The sequence below is a fragment of the Pleurodeles waltl genome, chromosome 7 (assembly GCF_031143425.1).
Source record: "Pleurodeles waltl isolate 20211129_DDA chromosome 7, aPleWal1.hap1.20221129, whole genome shotgun sequence".
NCBI classification, from domain to species: domain Eukaryota; kingdom Metazoa; phylum Chordata; class Amphibia; order Caudata; family Salamandridae; genus Pleurodeles; species Pleurodeles waltl.
In genome coordinates this window covers 904,822,793-904,841,890 of record NC_090446.1, presented here as the reverse complement: position 1 = coordinate 904,841,890, position 19,098 = coordinate 904,822,793, and the positions used below count along the sequence as shown (strand labels likewise).

The 19,098-nt window shown below is 42.4% G+C and overlaps 1 protein-coding gene across 5 annotated transcripts in view; it reads right to left on the bottom strand.

The window, feature by feature from the left end:
• HMGXB3 (HMG-box containing 3) overlaps nucleotides 1-19,098 on the bottom strand; it is a 330,748-nt gene that overhangs the window by 253,450 nt on the left and 58,200 nt on the right. For all 5 annotated transcript variants that reach the window (XM_069199526.1, XM_069199525.1, XM_069199522.1 and 2 more), the window contains exon 5: nucleotides 4,829-4,924. In XM_069199526.1, coding sequence (XP_069055627.1) covers nucleotides 4,829-4,924 — 96 coding nt within the window. The remainder of the gene's footprint in view (nucleotides 1-4,828; nucleotides 4,925-19,098) is intronic.

Here is a 19,098-nt window from a genome sequence, read left to right as displayed (position 1 = left end):
GTAGTGTAGGCAGTGTGTCAGAGGCCCTAGTGCATAGAAGGAACTGTGCCCTCAGTACTGCTCTCTGAATTATAAAATATAGCAATAGCCAGGGTTCAGTGAGGCCATGAGGATTCTGGGCCCGAGTTCACTAGAGCTGCTGCACCAATGGAAGTTACATCTGTTAATAACAAGGGACGAATATGGCCCAATACGTGAGAGAGATGAAGTGATCCAGAACCCTTTGCTGCTTCCCAGTCCTGCCTCACAACCCAAGCATCTAAGCAAACAGGCTTTTTGAAGGTTTACCCCCCACTTTCTGCCCTCATTTGTAACTGCTAGGTGCTGGTGTAATGGCTCTGAAATGCCCTGAGCCATGCTAAACAGGACTCCGTGCATGTGCTCTGACCCTTAAAATGGTGCATGTTTCATTGGCTTGTGCACAGACAATGCCCCTAGTATATGGTACAAGGGGTAGCCAGGGCCTGTAAGTTACAGCATCCCCCATGGACTACAGCACTTGTTGTGCCACACTGAGTGGGACAAGGTAAAACATGGCTCCCAGTCTGCCACTGCAGACTAGAAGGGCAGTTTAAAAGTGTTAACTTGACCTTGCCATTTAGGGAAATGGCAAAGCCGAAACCTATCTTTTTAATGTATGTAGGTTACCCTTATGGCAGGCCTAATGAGCCCTAAGGCAGGGTGCTGTATATTAAAAGGTGGAACACATACGTTGTTCTTTTTACTGTAGAAAGACTAGTAGCCCCATTGGCCAGTACAGTTACAGGCTAGCACCCCAGCCCTGCTAAATTCTGAATGGGAGTACTGGTATCAAAAGAGTCAGTGCATTAAATTAGATTTAACGGTTAAATCAAATTTAATGTCACTGGTGGGCAACGTGCAACTTTATAAGTTGACACTTTAGTTGCCCAAGGTTTCCAGTGTCTGTTTTTCTGATGTACATGGGTCTTGTCCTGCAGACAACTTTCTGACCTCCTAGGGAGACATGCTAATGACTCCAAGGAAATGACACAATAGGGGCCTGCATGGGAGAGAGGTTATACCTCCCTCTTGCAGGAAGCCACATGGGTGTTAGCCCACAAGGTGAAGTTCAAAGGAGAAGCTGCCTTTGACGGGCAAAAGCTTACAACTTAGGAGACGGGCACTCTATTGTTTAGGCAGACAGGCTGGCACTGCTGACAGGACAGGAGAAGCCAGTTGTCAAACCACTTTTTCAGGGGCACTTAGTCCTTGGTAGCCACAACCCTGGGGGTGGAGCTAGGGAGCTCTGAGTACCGAGAAAGTGGTTTTGCAATCTCGGGAGAGTGCACCATGGTGCATCCTGGGATAGCCAGATGCCACACTTCCGAGGAAGTGGTCATCAGGAAGGAGGGAATCCGCTACCCCATTGGCTACCAACTGCATCATACCCGGATGACATTTTCTGAAGATAAATAGAACAAGCCCAGGCACCCAGAACTCGACCAACTGGGAAGAAGGACCGAAGGACTGCTCTGCTGCGCCAAGGGACCAACAAAGTGAGGGTGCACCAACTAGGACTGCACTTGCTGCACCTGGTGGCTAGTGAAGAGAGGGACTGTGCCGGTCTTTTCCTTCTTGGGAAGAAGCAGCCTCCAGAGCCCAGTCAAGCCAAAAGACTCCAAAGGGCCAGCCGACTGCCACCTGTTTGCAGCACCGGGATACAACAGCTGAAGAAGCCTGCTGGGGCAAGTTGGTAGCCCAAAGTCTTCAAGCCGTTACCACCGCCTCATGCAGCTGCAAGGGCCAAGACCCAATGCAGAGAGTTGCACCAGAGTTCACTAAGTCCAGGAGTGCTGTCTTAGAGTTAGTGGGAACCTCAGAAGGCAAGTTACCGACTCAGGAAGGATCGGCTTGTGATCTTGACAATGGACGACTGGTAGTCCAGTGGGTACTGGACTTCGGCCAGACCATACACGACTTAAATCGACATCAGCCCTGCAACCAGGACCCCTTCACCATTTCCGGGGTCGAGGAATTCCTGCAGGAAGAGCTCAATCGACTGCGTTGCATCTACAGCATCACTAGAGCATCTTCAGCATTCTTCATCCCTTGAGTTAGGACCACTCTATAAGAATCCATTGCAACATGGATGACATACCTGGAAATGTTGGACTGCTTATCCTGTGAAGGTAACTGTTCTTGAGGCCCTTGCTGGCGCTGGCCCAAAAGACTGAGGGGGTCATTACAACCCTGGCGGTACAGGACCGCCAGGGCTGAAATGACGGAAGCACCGCCAACAGGCTGGCGGTGCTCCCCCTGGTCACCGCGGTCGCACCGCCGGGGCCGGCGGTTTCACGCCAGAATGGCCCCAGCGGTAGTAATCCGCCAGGCAGCGCTGCTAGCAGCGCTGCCCAGGGGATTACGAGTCTCCCTACCGCCAGCCTTTTCCTGGCGGTTTGAACCGCCAGGAAAAGGATGGCGGTACGGGGAGTCGCGGGGCCCCTCGGGGCCACTGCACTGCCCATGCCACTGGCCATGCCACTGGCATGGGCAGTGCAGGGGCCCCCTGACAGGGCCCCATGCGGCTTTTCACTGTCTGCTCTGCAGACAGTGAAAAGCGCGACGGGTGCAACTGCACCCGTCGCACGGCCGCAACACCGCCGGCTCCACGGCGGTTACAACTTGCCCGCCAATGTTGTAATGAGGGCCTAAGTCTCTGCTGGAGCTGGTCAACCCAAATACTTCTAACTGACCACATTAATACTTAACCAAGTTTTTGTTGAAAAAGTTTCTAAGTGTTCAATTCTTTGCCAAGGCTTGTTCGTGGTTGAGTGAAACTGCATCGATTTATTATTGCTTGTAAAATCTATATCTCTGGAACACTCTGCTGTATCTTTCTTGTTCTGGGCCCTAAATTCTTATAAAATACAGTCTATTTTCATAAATTGGTGTCTGATTTATTGAGTGTTGTGTCAAGTTCTTCCTTCATTGTTTTGGTGTTGTTCAAATGTTCAACACTTGTTCCTCTGTGTAAGCTTTGCTGCTCAGAGTCACAGCTTCCCAGGATTGAGCTGACGGTTTGACAGACAAAACCTAAGTGTCCTAAATGGGTTGGTAAGTGTATTACACAGTCAGGTTGCACCGCCACACTATATAATACACCTAATTTTCTCACAAAGCAGTAGCACAAAATTAAGCTAGATAATGGTGGGCTCTGCTCTAAGCACCACCTAGGAAGGAGCTGTTTCTTAGGCATGTGCCTTATCACACACAATGGGCAAAGAATGACAAGAGAGAGAGGAAGGATCCACCCTAACAGGGTCCCCAAACTGCATACATCAAAATAAGATTACAGCAGTGTGCTCTATGCTAACCAGACAAGGAAAACCAGTAAAGTTGAACAGTTGGTCTAAGTTTACAACTTTTTCTAGGCGCAAATAAGTGGTGAAACTACATTGGTTAAAGTGGAAGCCTCTCTTGGTATTCAAGAACTGCACTTTGTAGGCATGAAAAAAAAGTTCACTAAGACAAATTCAGGTATTGCCCCATTGAGGATATTTTGAAGATGAATGTCAAAATGATGGTCTTGTCAAATCTGACAACAGAACCCCACTTGATAATTCCACCTGCAGTTCCTGCTGAGGAAATATAAAAGACTTGGGTTGTGGTGCGTATCCACTGTTGAGGGTGAGTTGATCCTGTGTTAAATTGAAAGAACAGAGTATTGACCACTAATGAACTATAAACTGCACATGAGCTATTACACAATGAAATCCTGTATGAGTCTATCCTTTAGTCATGTATAAGGATATCTCCCATGGTTAGCCCCATTAGTTTAGAATTGAGATAACACCATAGAGATCAAAATGTAGGTAGTATCTGTGCAACATGCCTGCTGTAATGTATTACAATTAAAAGAAAAATAGCAATACATTTGTTTTTGTTTTTTTAAATGGTGTGAGTGGGGTCTACTTTTACAAATGCCTACTCCAGTGATTTAAGGAGCACAAAATTATGGAGGCCGAGATGTCACCTGAGCAGAAACATACTGTGCCCCAAAGCATGATTAAGAAGGAGGAGGTATTTTACAGTGATCAAATGCTCCTTTTCCCCTGATCACAATCCGGTGCCTACTGCAAGAAAGATGGCTATTATGGAGATAAGGAAGGACTTGAACAATGACACACATTTCAGAGATGCATTGCTATCCACCGAAATAGCACAAATCACAAGAGGATGAAGTATTGATTAAAATATTCCTGCTTGACTTCAAGGGAGGGGACCAGAAGGGAGCAAGCAATGGAGTGTATTATGTGAATTAGTATGGCAGAACACTGACTGAACTCCTTGAGAAGTATGTATACTAGACAGGAGTATGGCACAGACACCAGAAGAATGCTTTATTAGGTACATTTTGCCAGATCGGTGTGCCTTTAGTTTCTTCTCCTCTAGCTCTTTCACTGACCGATTCATTCACAGATCATTTTATTTATTACCTATATGAGGGCTTAATACCCTAAACTTTGTGCCATTTTATTGTTTAAATTTGTGAATAGTTTATAAAACCACCTGGATATGGTTTGGCTTAATTTCTTGTTGTGCACTTTCTGATTTAATCAATAAACTGAAAAATACAACTATCACATATGCAAACAGCAAGGCGTTAATGTTCGGACAGAAATTTGCTTTAGTAACAATACTGAGAGTGTTGCAGGGTATCATCTCACACTCCAGGACAAGATTTAGGGCCCTGTACACAATCAACAATGTTTCGCTCTCTCTCTCACTAGCAAAGAAGAGCCTTTAAGGACAATGCCATTCAGAAACATTTTTTAACGGGAACATTCCAGAATACTGGGCTACTAACCAGCTTAATGGATGTCAGCATCTCTGAAGTGGTGCGAGCAGGTACAGGAAGCACAATGTACTGGCTGGAGGCAGACGGGGCATAGTTATCTGCTACCTGAAAATCAAAGGAGGTAAACCTCATTATGCAGAGTACAACACTGAGAAAGAGGATCTGGGCACAAATATTAGGCGGGAGAATAAATATACCTTGAAGACATCCACAATAGTTGAGGATGAGAAAAGTTATCACAACACCACATTGATTCATTTTATCAATAGTTAAGCCCATATATTAGACACCTACAGATGAAATGGTGAAATGGCTTTTAGAATAAAAGGTTGCCTAAGAAAGTCAAAGTTTCCCTGCTGTAGTTTCCTACTTAGATTGGAGTTACTACAGCACAACATACTACACCCTACAAATCAGAGATAGAAAATATACATTGTATCCAGAGGCACTCAATGCATGCCCAAGATACAACACTGGAAACACAGAGTTTATGGATAATTCATGATCGTGCTGACCAAAAATCGCAAACTAGAAATTAATTTCTCAAATCATTTCCTCTTGGGCTTACACCAAGCTGATGTTTGAATGCTCAATCCAATGTCCAAATCAAAGCACTCACACATGATTTGTAAATGTGCCCACACAGGATTTATTTTGTCTAAAAGATCCATAGCCATGCCCTGAAGATCCTCCTCTGCTTTTCTGCTATCTAAATAGATTTCTGACCTCTTGAGAAGGGTTGAAACAGAATAGTGCTAAATTGCATTCTCTGTCATGCACTAACACAGCAGAGAAAAGGGTACAAATGTGGACACAATACTCAAAGAGATGGAGGGAAAGCACATTAGGAGACCACCATGATACACGACTCCGCAGTACACTTACACGTGAGATACGTCCATCATAGCTGACTGGAGATCCAGACTTAAACACAATGCCTGGTGAATTAAGAATAGAAGTTGCACCCAGGTTCCTTGTCCATGGCTCACATTTATACCCTGGAAGACAACTGCTTGTACAATGGGACTCGTCAATTACAAAACAAGGCACACCTTGTAGAATATCTGGCTGCACCACTATCAGATGTGCAATATGGTTAAAGATACTTTAAATATAAAGACACTGGACCAACCAAAGCTTGTTATTATTCTTTATTGTTTATTTTCCTTTTCCTTTTGCATAATGTACTGTAAGTTCATCAGACAGCCACAGCAGTCACTATTTTGAATCTAAATGCATTTTAATCTAAGTGCATTAGACAATATGACCTGCAAAAAAACAAACAATCATTTGCAATGCAATAGGTCTTGCATTTGCTTGAGTACGAGTTATTGACATCTTAAATTCATAACTGGACCTTTCTTGCTTATCCTGCCTCATAATTTAGTCTTTTCCTGCCATGTAATTCCAGTGGCCCTGCATATAACTAAAGCACTTCCACTTACCTTCTTCCTCTATCTGCAGAAAAAATGACAATGTTGCCATTTAGCATCTTAATTTAAATCTGCCATGCTAATTCCAATAGTATATCACTTTAACGACCCCACCATCAGATTTGCTGGCTGGCTAACACATTTCCACAAAAAAAGACACATGACAGCCACAGATGAGAAATAAACTAGAAGGGTCATAGTGTAATAAGTATGTTAATTTGGCCTGAATAATGGTCATACCTGTAATAAGGAGAGATTATTAAAACCTATGCAATTATCATATACACCTTAATCAGGAATAAACTTCTGGCATTAGACTGTAATGATCAAAACAGCCCATAGAGGACACCATAACAAAAACATCATTTGTAAGACACATGGTCATGTAACCATATTGTTAGCCTCTAGAGGAGACAACTTCAATAAAAAAAATATAAAAAAATTAACTGAAGAAAGTAATGCAGTGTAATTAGGCCCTGGAGGGCACTTTTAGGGCTAGCAGGCCTAATACAATGATATTTCAAACAAGGCCTTTAAAATAAAACTTCTACCAGCTGTAAAACAAAAGTTGTAGTCATGAGAAAGCTTAAAAGACACTGAATGGCGGGAGGAGTTATTATTTTGGGTCCCCACTAACGTAGTGAGGGGACCCAGAGATTATATAGACAGAAAGAGTGTCTTGAAGGTGGTCCCATTGTCCTACGACGACCACAGGCTCGGTTATGAGCAAAAATGTTTTGTAAAAGTAATCCCCTTCAAAGCATAATGAGGCGAGTTTTTGTGCCACAAATATTATAGTATGTTGACTGCAATGCCCAGAACAGCCCTTTTAGGACACTACAATAAAAACAGCATTTGGAAAAAAACATGGTCATGTAACCATACAGTCAGTCCCCAGAGAGCATAACCACATGAAAAAAGAATGGGAGAAAGTAATGCATTGTAATCATATATTTAACTCCTAGAGATCATAGTGCATTACACATTTTTAAGGACAGCAGGACTATTGCAATGCTATTACAAACAAGGCCCATAAAATATAACTTCTCTCAGCTGTAAAACAAAAGTTCCAGCCATGAGAAAGTTTAATAAAATAATGAATGGTGGCGGGGGGGGGGTTATCATTTTGGACCCCACTAACATGATGCAGATAGAAAGAGCACATTCTGTTCAATGTTTTGAAGGTGGTCCCGTTGTCCTAGGACCAACATAGGCAGAGTTATGAGCAAAAATGTTTTGTAAAAGTAATGCCCTGCAAGGCATTATGGGACAAGTTTCACAGTCACAAATATTTTTATATGTTAATAGGACTGTAATGCTTTGAACAGCCCCTAGAGGACATCGCAATGAAAATAGCATTTCTGAGAAACATGGTGATGTAACTATAGTTAGCCCCTAGAGGGCATAACCACACAAGAAAATGGCAATAAATAATGCAGTGTAATCATATATTTAGCCCCTAGAGGGTGTAATGCATTACAAATATTCAGGGGTCACAGGCATATAACAATGATATTACAAAAAAGCTCCTTAAAACACAAGCAACTCCCAGCTGTAAAACAAACGTTCCAGCAATGAGAGAGCTTAAACGGACACTGAATGGTGGGAGGGGTTATTATTTTGGGGTCCCCACTAATGTAGTGTGGGGACCCAAAGATGATGGAGACAGAAACAGCACATTGTTGTCAACGTTTTGGTGGTGGTCCCATTGTCTTAGGACCACCACAAGCTGAGTTATGAGCAAAAATGTTTTCTAAAAGTAATGCCCTGCAAAGCATTATGGGTAGAGTTTTCCCGAGTGCAGTGAATACTGTAGTATTGGTTCTCACGCTGTGCCACTTTCACTTTGAGGATTTCTTTTTTAGTTAGAGCATTCACCAATTTCAAGTGTTTTAAGTGGAGAGCCACAAGAAATTACTCTGATTAGGTAACTGTGAACAATGTGGCCAGCGCACCAATACCACCGATAGAGTTCATGCTGTTATGCCTGCTTGCGCTGTGTGCGCGCCATCGCATCCATGGAGCATGAAGGGGAGAGAAGAATGAAATAGTTTGCTCATGCTGAGGTATATTGGCAATTGTGCAATAATCCATGTAAGGGGGCAGTCTTCAAGGTGTGACAAAAACAGCCTTAAGTTGGGACAAACGGAAAGCATTTACCAATGACATCAAGTGATTTTTGAAAGGCACTCCCACGAACGGGTGAAAGTGATTGGCATGACATGGGCGTGGATAAAAGGCCACAATTCTTACAGCTGCTCAAAGCGCTTGCACTAAAAGGAGATTTTAGAAAATCTACAAGAGGCACAATGAGGAAAATCAGTGCAATACAGAGAATGAGATATAAGAAGTGAGGTAAATGTGTGAACAAGTAGATCACAAGGTAGGTGGAAGAGGGAGACAAAGCAAACAGAAAAGAGAGGGAGCATACTATAAGGGTAAAATGGAAACAAGAGATGGAACTATGATAGCGGATTAAGGAGTGACACTTTTTTTTTAGGGAATAGTGGGTGAAGGTATACAGTAGAAGTAGGGGAGAAATATAGAAGGCAAGATATGTTATAGTGAGGAAAATTGAGGCAGGGAGAAAAACTAAGATAAGGAAACAGGAGACAGTGGTAGATTGGATGAGGTGAAATGAGAGACAGACCAAAGAAAATCAGGGAGAAGACACAGTTCCCTAGTTTGGTAATATTTTTGCTGGACACACAGTCTTCCCACAGATTTGTCACCTTAGGAATTCACCTGCCAAGCCTCAGACTAGTCAGACAAACCTTTTCTCCCCCAATTACTTTCCAGTGCCACCAGGTGATGCCACATGGCTCCATCCATGATTCTACTTCCAGATAAGGTGTCACTACACTTTAATATTCATTTGACAGCTCGTCGAGGAGCGCATAGAGGAATCAAGAATGCCACAACGCAGACAACACAGCATCTTATTATTCATGGCAGTATCTTTTCAGGGAGAAGAGAGCGCAGTGAGAAATTTGAGGGAAGATTATGTATCCCTAAGAAATATGAGTACAGAGTGTCCATGTCTTCTAAAGGATGCATCCTACTGCAGATATTTCACCTTATGAATAAGTCCCAATACAGTGGAAATGATCAGCGATGATTCACCAAGAAAATCAAGTAAACTGCGCTCAGACAAAATACTTGCGACTGCCTGCCCGGTATGTGGGCAGACAATCACGTAACTACCTGTCAGATGTTGGCACCTGGGACATCCTCATAAGGCCTGTGAAAGCAGCCATAACAATGGAGAAATGTGCACAAATGCCCTCCGTAGGATCTTTCTTGGCAAGGGTACAGAAGATTTTGATACAAAGGATAACTCAAAGTGAAATAGTAAACGTAGTCACTACCCTGCTCTTTATAGCCTCAGAAAAGCTGACAAAAAGCTGGTCATCACTTCTATTGTGTCATGTGACACTGCACACCTAGAATCCACCTGACATTACTCCTTCTTAGTTGGATATATGCAGAATAGTAAAGAAAGACGGAAGAGAGTTTAGGTCATACTGACTTAAGAAACTATCCTGGGTAAGAGGGATAGGCATTTGCAAGGAAGCAACTTACCTAATTTCAAAAATGTGAAGGTAGATGAACTGATAGGGCCCGAAGTTGTTTAACCCTGGGAACAGACGTAAATGGCATCAACAGAGTTGTTTTTAGAGTGAGGAGTTGAACTGGCAACCGTGCATCACCTCAAATAGAGAGGAAAGTCAAAACGAGGTTCAAACCCTATTGAGGAGTAATAAACGGAGTGGGAATGAACTAGTACAGCAAAACTTTCAGAAAATGGGCCACTGGTGGACCGCTAAACATTGCCGGATGATCAGGCATATACACAGAAGTAGTCAAAGATCCCAGGTTAGACCATAATTATGCCCACTGACAGGCCCTGATGAGTGAGGGACAATGCAAATTTCAGGACTTCAGAAAGGCAAGGTAAAAAGTGTACCTGCATGGGTATCTTAACTGGTGTGACACCTTGAAATTAAAGCCTTGCTTCCCCTTTCACATACTGCTGTCACATCAAGCTCCAGCCCCAGGAGAGAAAAAAAAAAAAAAAAAAAAAAGAGATTTCACAGTCATGACGACTGACACAGGTGATATAGTATTAAACAGAAGGACAAAGAGCCAGCTGGACATTTAAAAGGCAGGTACACTTTTTACACTACCACCTGTGCGATCAACTGAGAAGCTACCATAGGGGGTTATTAGTAGCGTAACCAATCTGGTGTTTAGTTATTTCACTTGGTTTCTTCATTTGCCCTTTCCTCCTTCATTTCACCCCACTACTCATGCTTCTTTGTCTGGCACCTCCAACTTGCTTCTACTCTTGTTCTTCATATCAGTTTCTCTCAAACCTTTACTGAGTTCTCTAATAGATGGATAATTCTTATTTGAAGACTCCTCACCCTATGAATGCACATTTAAGAATAATCAGCAGCATCCCCTTCAGTCAAGAAAGATGTGTCAGTCTGAAAGAAAGCATTTCTCTGACTGGATCTTCTGTTTTGAAGGCAAGTGAAGAGAGGATATAGGGAGGGTTTAATATGGCAGATGGAATCGATGTATTGCTGATTATAACCTCGGTTTTGAAGGGTGGATGGGAGAAAACTCTGAGGAAAACTAGAATACAGCTGTGACCTGCAACTACTCATCCCCTTCATTATCAGCAAAGAAAGATTAAATAAATCGAAAACAGTTTTGTTAATCCTGATCATCAGGAAGTGTACCAGATGATTTATTTTTTTAAAGAATAAACCTGGTAATAGTCTATCCGCATTCCAGTTGTCATCATTTCCGAGGGCAATATTAGAATGCTCTTTGTAACACACATGTTCAGTTGAACAAGTTGTTTACCTTCAGTAGCAAGCTTTCCGGTGGACACTCTGTTTAACCACAGACTTTGCATTTTAGAGTCTCCCCACGGCATCAGACTGGATCAAGAGAATTAGGTAGCAGTAGTTCTGTGTGTGGCTATGTGGCTTTATATAGATCCATGATCGCTTAAAACCGTCGTTGAAGTGAAACAGCAGAGCAGCATTTAAGTGCCAATGCTTCACAAGGATGTCAGTTTCTTGTATTTTCCTTTTAAGTACTCTAAGACGCAGAGCAAGAACAACTGTTAGTTACAGTGGAGAGTACAACCTTGTCACCTCAGATATTACAATGAGACGACTCTACAGAACAAGGAAGTGGTGAGCTAGTGAGGAATCTATCTGCAATTTCTTCACCTTAGAACCAAACGCAGAACTTGCCAAGCGTGGAGGATCTGTGGAGTGGGACTAGACCAAAAGTTCTAGTAAAACTGAGCAGACCTAGCTGTCAAAGTTGTAGTGAATTGTGAATGTATGTACCGATGCTCACATCGAAGCCTGGCAAATATCAAGGACAGATATTTCTTGGCTAACAAAGTGGTAGCAGCCATAGCCCTGGTGGAAGCTGGTGAAGCCGTAGACCTTCCGGAGGTCACTACTTAGCCACTATGTAGCAGATCTTGACACAGTGGACTATCTCAACTATTCTGAAAAGCCTTCCTTTTCTTTGTTCCAGAAACCCCACTAGAAGTTGATCGTCCACTCTTGGGATGATCTATCTAGAAGCATTAAGTCATATTGGGGGTCCAAATTTTGGAACATTTCTGCCTCTTTCGAGGGCTGAGAGGGTACAAACAACGCTGGTAAAGTGATGGTTTTCCCAACGTGGGAGTCAGAACTTTTAGTAAGAAGACTGTCCGAGCCCTCACACCAATATGTCTAGAAAAATTAAGCTGTATGGCAGCTGAGCCAGCTGCGCCTGCAGTTCATGCATACAATGAGGTTATGTAATTGCAATGAGGAAGACAGTCCACAGGGTCCGAAGGCAAACAGCAATGCATAAGCTTGAAGTACATATACATGAGCAATGTCAAGATCAAGTTAAGTTCACAATCTGGCATAACAAATGGATTGGTTAGGAAAGTGTGTTTCAAACTTTTAATAAATCTCATCATAACAGTTGATTTAAACAAGGACGGTTAGCTCGGCAAACACACAAAAGGCAGAAAGAAAAATAAAATCACAGTTTACAGTGCCCAATAATCTCAAATCTCAACTTCTTAGTAAAATCAACAAAAAGAATCCCCCCATTGATCATATTAATTTTTTGATTGTTGACCTGAAGTGTAAGAAAGGAGCGAACAATGGCAGTGCCTTTCAAGTACAGTGAAACCAATGTAGCTTCACAAGAGCAACAAAGAGGATGGTGTCTAAACCTTTAGGGTTTTATTAACAATTTAGTCAAGGCTACAAGTTGCATCAATCAGTAAAATTAATGGGAAAATATTGTAAGAGCATACATATTTAAATTCTAATGCAATCTGAATTTGTATTTAATCAGAAAAAATATGCAAATTATAGTCACATTTTAGAAAATTAAATATCAACAAAGCAGGTTCCATAAAGGAACTTCCCTACTGTAACTAAAGTATCATAAGTGTCCAGGGGAAATTCTATTGGGAAGGTGTCAGCATCAGATGAGACAAATTTAAGGTTTGAGGGGAAAGTTTAACTACTCGGCATGAAGCTCAACACTGGTCTATCAAGTGGTAGCAATGAAGAAGGATTGTCACCAAGGTGTAGAGAGCTAAAATGCTCGGGGAAAAAGGTCTAGAGGATGCTTAGGTCCAGCCCAATCCCCTAAAATGTATGGTCCATTTCTGGAAGATCAGCAGTGCTTTCACAGTTCTGAAGGGGGTCACAGTGGCTGAGAAGTGTGTATAATTAGGGTTATGTGTCACAACTTGTCCATGCCAAGTTTGTGGTATTGTGTCAACAATGTGTTCTGAAATGCATTTGGTTTGACTGTGCAAAACCATAAGCGCTTAATGTTGAGAAGTTGAAATCGTTATCAGGCTCATCTCAGTCCTAGATTCTGGGATATATAAGAAGTATATTGTTGTTGAACCTGTCTGCTAAGGTTTGTCGTGTTGGTCCATGAGATACTATCAGCTGCACACTTAAGATAGGAACCTATAACTAATTGTTGTGAGTGTATTATTAGTCATTGGTGCTCTAGATCCTGTTGTGCAAAGGAGAAACCGCGCTAGTCAAGGTGATTTCTCACTGGCCAAGATTTTGCCTGTGTGCCTATTAACATTGGAAAACAAAACATTTATTCCTTGTCTTCTTAAAGGGGTAATTACTTTAAATGTCTTCAGTGAAGCAGTCAAGAATTATTTGTTAATTGTGCAGCTTTGGCATTTTTGTTAAAGTTTCCTCGCACACAGAAATTGTACAGGAGGGAGACCTGCTGCGAGGTGATGCAGCTTATGTCCTCAAGTGCTGCACTGGTATTGGTCGGTAGTTGTAGGTGCCACGCAGGTATTGGCAGCTGTGTCATCAGGTGCCACACTTGGATTTCTCAGGTAAAAATATCAGACTTATTAAAGGAGTAGAACCTGCCCAAAAGACTGTTAAACCCAACGCAGAAGATTCCTGAATGTCACAGTATATTGCCCCAGTGACTGAATCCATGATACAATAGACAATATTGAGAGTATGGGGAATCCATGCAATTACCCTATTATGAGCCTGTAGAAACCAAACGGCACGTATTATGTTCTGCTGGACTTGCGAACGATTAAGAAAAGTGTTGTTCCATGTTGTCCTGTGGAACCAAATCTTGCTGCGATGTTCTTCCAGATGTCCTGTGAAGCTGAGCGGTTCATAGTAACTGATTTGTGTCAAGCGTTCTTTTCCATCCCATTGCACAAAGAAAGCCAGTTTCAATTTGTGCTTTGGTTCAGTGGTAGAATTTTTGCATGGTATAGACATTCATAACAGTATACAGAAAATTCCTCAATCTTTAATCCGATCTTGAAAAGAAATTTAGAGTTACTGTATAGCTCAGACCTTGTACATACATCATTGATATCTGATAGTGTCGTCGTCACAAGAAGCATGCAAACAAGACACTATTTCCCCTGGTCAATCACTTGGCAGAGAACGTCCATAAAGTGTTCCAGAGTAAAACACAGTGCAGTCAGAAAGAAGTTCTGCACTTAGGACATCACATCGAGAAGGGAGCAAAGAATGTGTCAAGAAAGAATCTCTGCCATTCTGAAAATAAAATCTCCCACTATGCAGAGAGAAGTCAGGTTGCTTGTGGGAGTGGTGGGCTCCTGCTGCTTTTCCTTAGTGGCCAAACCTCTACAGAGCTTGACATACAAGGATGTGCCCGATCTGATACCACTGGACAACCACAGCACGAATGCATTCCAGAGTTGAGAGAAAGTCTCTGTGGCACCCTGACTCTGGGACTAAAGTAAATAATTGTATTCATTTGTAGTGATAGGAAGGGTTGTGCTCTCTCAGTGTTTACTCAAATACATGGTGGTTCTGCGGTACTTGATCCAGTACTGCAGGACTGTCAGGCTGTCTTAAAGAGCTCGAATAGGCCGGTGTCAGCATCAAGCAGAGTGAAAATATGGTTATGGGTTATCCTCTTTACCGGTACTAGACACAACATTTGACCAACAGCAGACTCACCTACATAAGCAGATCATACTTGCTACTGAAAATATTACATTGAAGAGGTCTTGCAGTTTAAATCCTGCTACCTTGTTATTCCTGCCTGAATCTGGAGCTGATAGGGGAGGGGAGGTGGATTGAGCATGACAGTCTTTGTCACAGAATTGTGTACCAACCCAAGATCTGTTATTAGAAATGAACCTCTTACAGAGTCCAATTATGTATTGTTTGTGGAGGGCTAATGCTTTAGAGATGATCAGGGAAATACGAGAGCTGCCTATGCTGTATGCACTTTTCAAGGTGTAGTGGAAGCCTCTTGGCTTCCTGGTGTAACTTCTGCTCAAGTGGCTCAATTGGTTGCACTTACAACAGCAGTTGTGTCTCAGACCAATTGAAAGTTACCATTTTCACTGACACTCAATATAGGTTTGGTGTTGTCCTTGACTTTGGACAGTTGTGGTCACGTAGGGATTTATGACATCATCAGGGTCTCAGATTAGGAATTGGGAATATGTTATGAGAGTGCTTGAAGCATTTGAGATGCCCCATGAGGTTGCTATAGGTAAACGTGCAACACACAGGAGCAGATTGATCATGTGACACCTGGCAACCAGCATGCTGATGAAGCTGCTCGGTACTGTGATTATGGCCCTGTATGTTTTAACAGGGAATATTCAAGTGAGCTTGAAAAGAAGACTAACTTCAGTTTCTTATGGTCTGTTGCTGATGCTTGGGAGAACGTTTAAGAGTTGCAGGATGAAGTGCCCAAGATTGAACAGCAACGCTGGGTCACAGCAGGATATATGAAGAATGAAGATGAAATTTGGGTTTCAGCCGATGGAGGACATGTGTTGCTATCCAGCTTGCTGTCCTTGATGGCTAGACATTTTCATGGTTAGGCACCCATAGGGAGGAATGTGTTGTGGGATTTGATCAGACAGAATTGGTACAATCCCTTGTTTAGGAACATGGCTGAAAATCAGTGTCTCTCAGCAGATAAATGTTGGGTTGAGAACCCCAGTTAGGATGAGTCATATAGGGAGATCAGGGGGTCCCTTCAACAGGATGCAATGAGTTTTTTAGCGAGATGCCCATGAGTAATAGGCTGAGATATGCCCTGGTTATAATGTGTATTCTCTCACTTGGTTGAAGCATACCCGACTAGGAGGAATGAGTCTCACTATAGCTAAATTGCTGTTGCGTGAATTGATATCCAGATCTGGATTCCCGGTTTCTCTAGAGTCAGACCAAGGGACACATTGTAATAATGAAGTCCTGGAAATGCTGTGTGGGGTTTTGCAGGTGGCACAACGACTGCACTGTGGTTACCGACCTAAGGCTTCTGGCATTGTGGAACCAATGAATGGATGAAGTCCTGACTAGCCAAAGTATGAGTGCCTACCTCTCTGTAGTGGCTGGATGCTTTGCCCATGGTGGGACTGGGCTAACAACAGGCAAGGAAAACCCAGTGTGCATTGGAGCAAACTGAGGACTGTGCTCTAAAACTGGTGACCTCCATGGAACGCAAATTACATCTTGATGCCCTTGCATCTCCTGTCTGGGAGACATAGTGGTGAGGTGGGGTTGGGTCCTGCTTTACTTTGCTTGGACTTTGACTTACCATGCGACTTCGAGAAGGAAGTAGAGCATAAGTGGAAAGTGCCCTGTGACTAGGACCAAGACCAGAACCACGACTTACAGCGAGCTCTGCGGTGACATACAATCTAGCCTCTCGCACTAGACCCACCTCTGAGCACATTAGGGTGGACGCTATATGACTTTAGATTGTGTGCAAAGCACAGGCACCAAAGGCATACCTAATGTGGGTCTGTGACCAAAATCTGCTTCCTGGACAACAGGCTTACATTTTCGGTAGGTTATTCCCTAGCACACTGTAGAAAATGTTTTTTGGATTCGACTAAAGGGCGCCAAAGTCTGGCAAAGAGCTCCAGATCCGCATCAGAAAGCGTGGAAAGAAAGTAACTGATGTCAGTGCACAGGGGCGGAGTTTATATGGAGATCCGCTATGTCATTTCCCCAGAGCAGAATGGCACCAATGTGAAGCCACACAATGGCAACAAGCCATGCACTCGAGCACTGTTACAATATTTTCCGTATCCAGTATGGCACAGCTGTATGACATTACGTGTGATTTTACTATGCGCATCTTTACTTCATAGTTATTACCACACATACCATTAGCACGCTTTTACATTTGCATCCATTATAAATACACTTGCCACGCATACGACCAGCACGCACACTGTCACCACGCATATCAATACTTCAGATATTTAATAATATTACTTTTAAATGTTAACCAGTACTGGAGTTTCACACTCAGAGTAACACTGCCAATTACAGTACTTTGAAGTTTCAAAACAGCGGAATTCCACAAATATTACTGTATCCCGTCCCAGGAGTATATTATTTTCAACATTTGTTTTTTTTAACAGAAAATAGATAATCATTTTACAATTGTTATTAAACGAATTCAAGTATTAAAAAATTATACCTTAGTATTAAGACACATACCAATCCTTTGCCCCTAAACACCCTGCATCCCATCACAGGAGTATATTTTTAATGCAACATATAAATTACTATAAAAGTAATATTCGGATATTACAAGTAATAACTAAGTATTAACAAACCCCTACCAACCCTAAGCCCTAAAACACCCTCACCACCCAAATACCCTTACCCACCTCTAAACCCTGAAAACACCCTTGGCACCCAAATACCCTTACCACCCCTAAAAAACACCCTTGCCACCCAAATACCCTTACCCCAAAACCCTTAAAAACACCCTTACCAACCTATACTCCTTACCCACCCCTAAAAATACCCTTACAACTTTATACCACTACTCACCCCTAAACCCTTAAATGTGTGTGTCTAGCTCTATCTCCATATATATATATATATGGAAAATGTCACTTACCCAGTGTACATCTGTTCGTGGCATTAGTCGCTGCAGATTCACATGCTGTGCACATCCCGCCATCTGGTGTTGGGCTCGGAGTGTTACAAGTTGTTTTTCTTCGAAGAAGTCTTTTTTCGAGTCACAAGACCGAGGGACTCCTCCCATTTCGACTCCATTGCGCATGGGCGTCGACTCCATCTTAGATTGTTTTCCCCGCAGAGGGTGAGGTAGGAGTTGTGTATGCTAGTAATAGTGCCCATGCAATGGAGTGAATACATATGTACATAATGAAGTTTAAAGTAATATATTTTCAAATTTACAAATGTTCAAGATCAACTTCTAAACGGCTACAGGCTCCCGGGGAGGCAGGTGGGCGCATGTGAATCTGCAGCGACTAATGCCACGAACAGATGTACACTGGGTAAGTGACATTTTCCGTTCGATGGCATGTGTAGCTGCAGATACACATGCTGTGCATAGACTAGTAAGCAGTTATCTCCCCAAAAGCGGTGGTTCAGCCTGTAGGAGTTGAAGTTGTTTGAAATAATGTTCGTAGTACAGCTTGACCTACTGTGGCTTGTTGTGCCGTTAACACATCTACACAGTAGTGTTTGGTAAATGTATGAGGCGTAGACCATGTTGCTGCCTTACATATTTCGTTCATTGGAATATTTCCTAGAAAGGCCATGGTAGCCCCTTTTTTTCTGGTTGAGTGTGCCTTTGGTGTAATAGGCAGCTCTCTCTTTGCTTTAAGATAGCAGGTTTGAATACACTTAACTATCCATCTAGCAATGCCTTGTTTAGAAATTGGATTTCCTGTATGAGGTTTTTGGAAAGCAATAAATAGTTGTTTTGTTTTTCGAATTAGTTTTGTTCTGTCAATGTAGTACATTAGTGCTCTTTTGATGTCTAATGTATGCAGTGCTCTTTCAGCTACAGAATCTGGCTGTGGGAAGAACACTGGTAATTCTACCGTTTGATTCAAGTGGAACGGTGAGATCACTTTTGGTAAAAATGTTGGATTTGTCCGTAGAACTACTTTATGCTTGTGTATTTGAAAATGGTTCTTGTATGGTAAATGCTTGAATTTCACTCACTCTTCTTAGAGATGTGATGGCAATTAAAAATGCAACTTTCCATGTTAAGTATTGCATTTCACAAGAGTGCATGGGCTCAAAAGGTGGACCCATGAGTCGTGTTAAGACAATGTTGAGGTTCCATGAAGGAACTGGTGGTGTTCTTGGTGGTATAATTCTCTTTAGGCCTTCCATAAACGCTTTTATGACTGGTATCCTAAACAATGAAGTTGAGTGCGTAATTTGCAGGTAAGCTGAAATTGCCGTAAGATGTATTTTAATGGAAGAGAAAGCTAGTTTAGATTTTTGCAAATGTAGT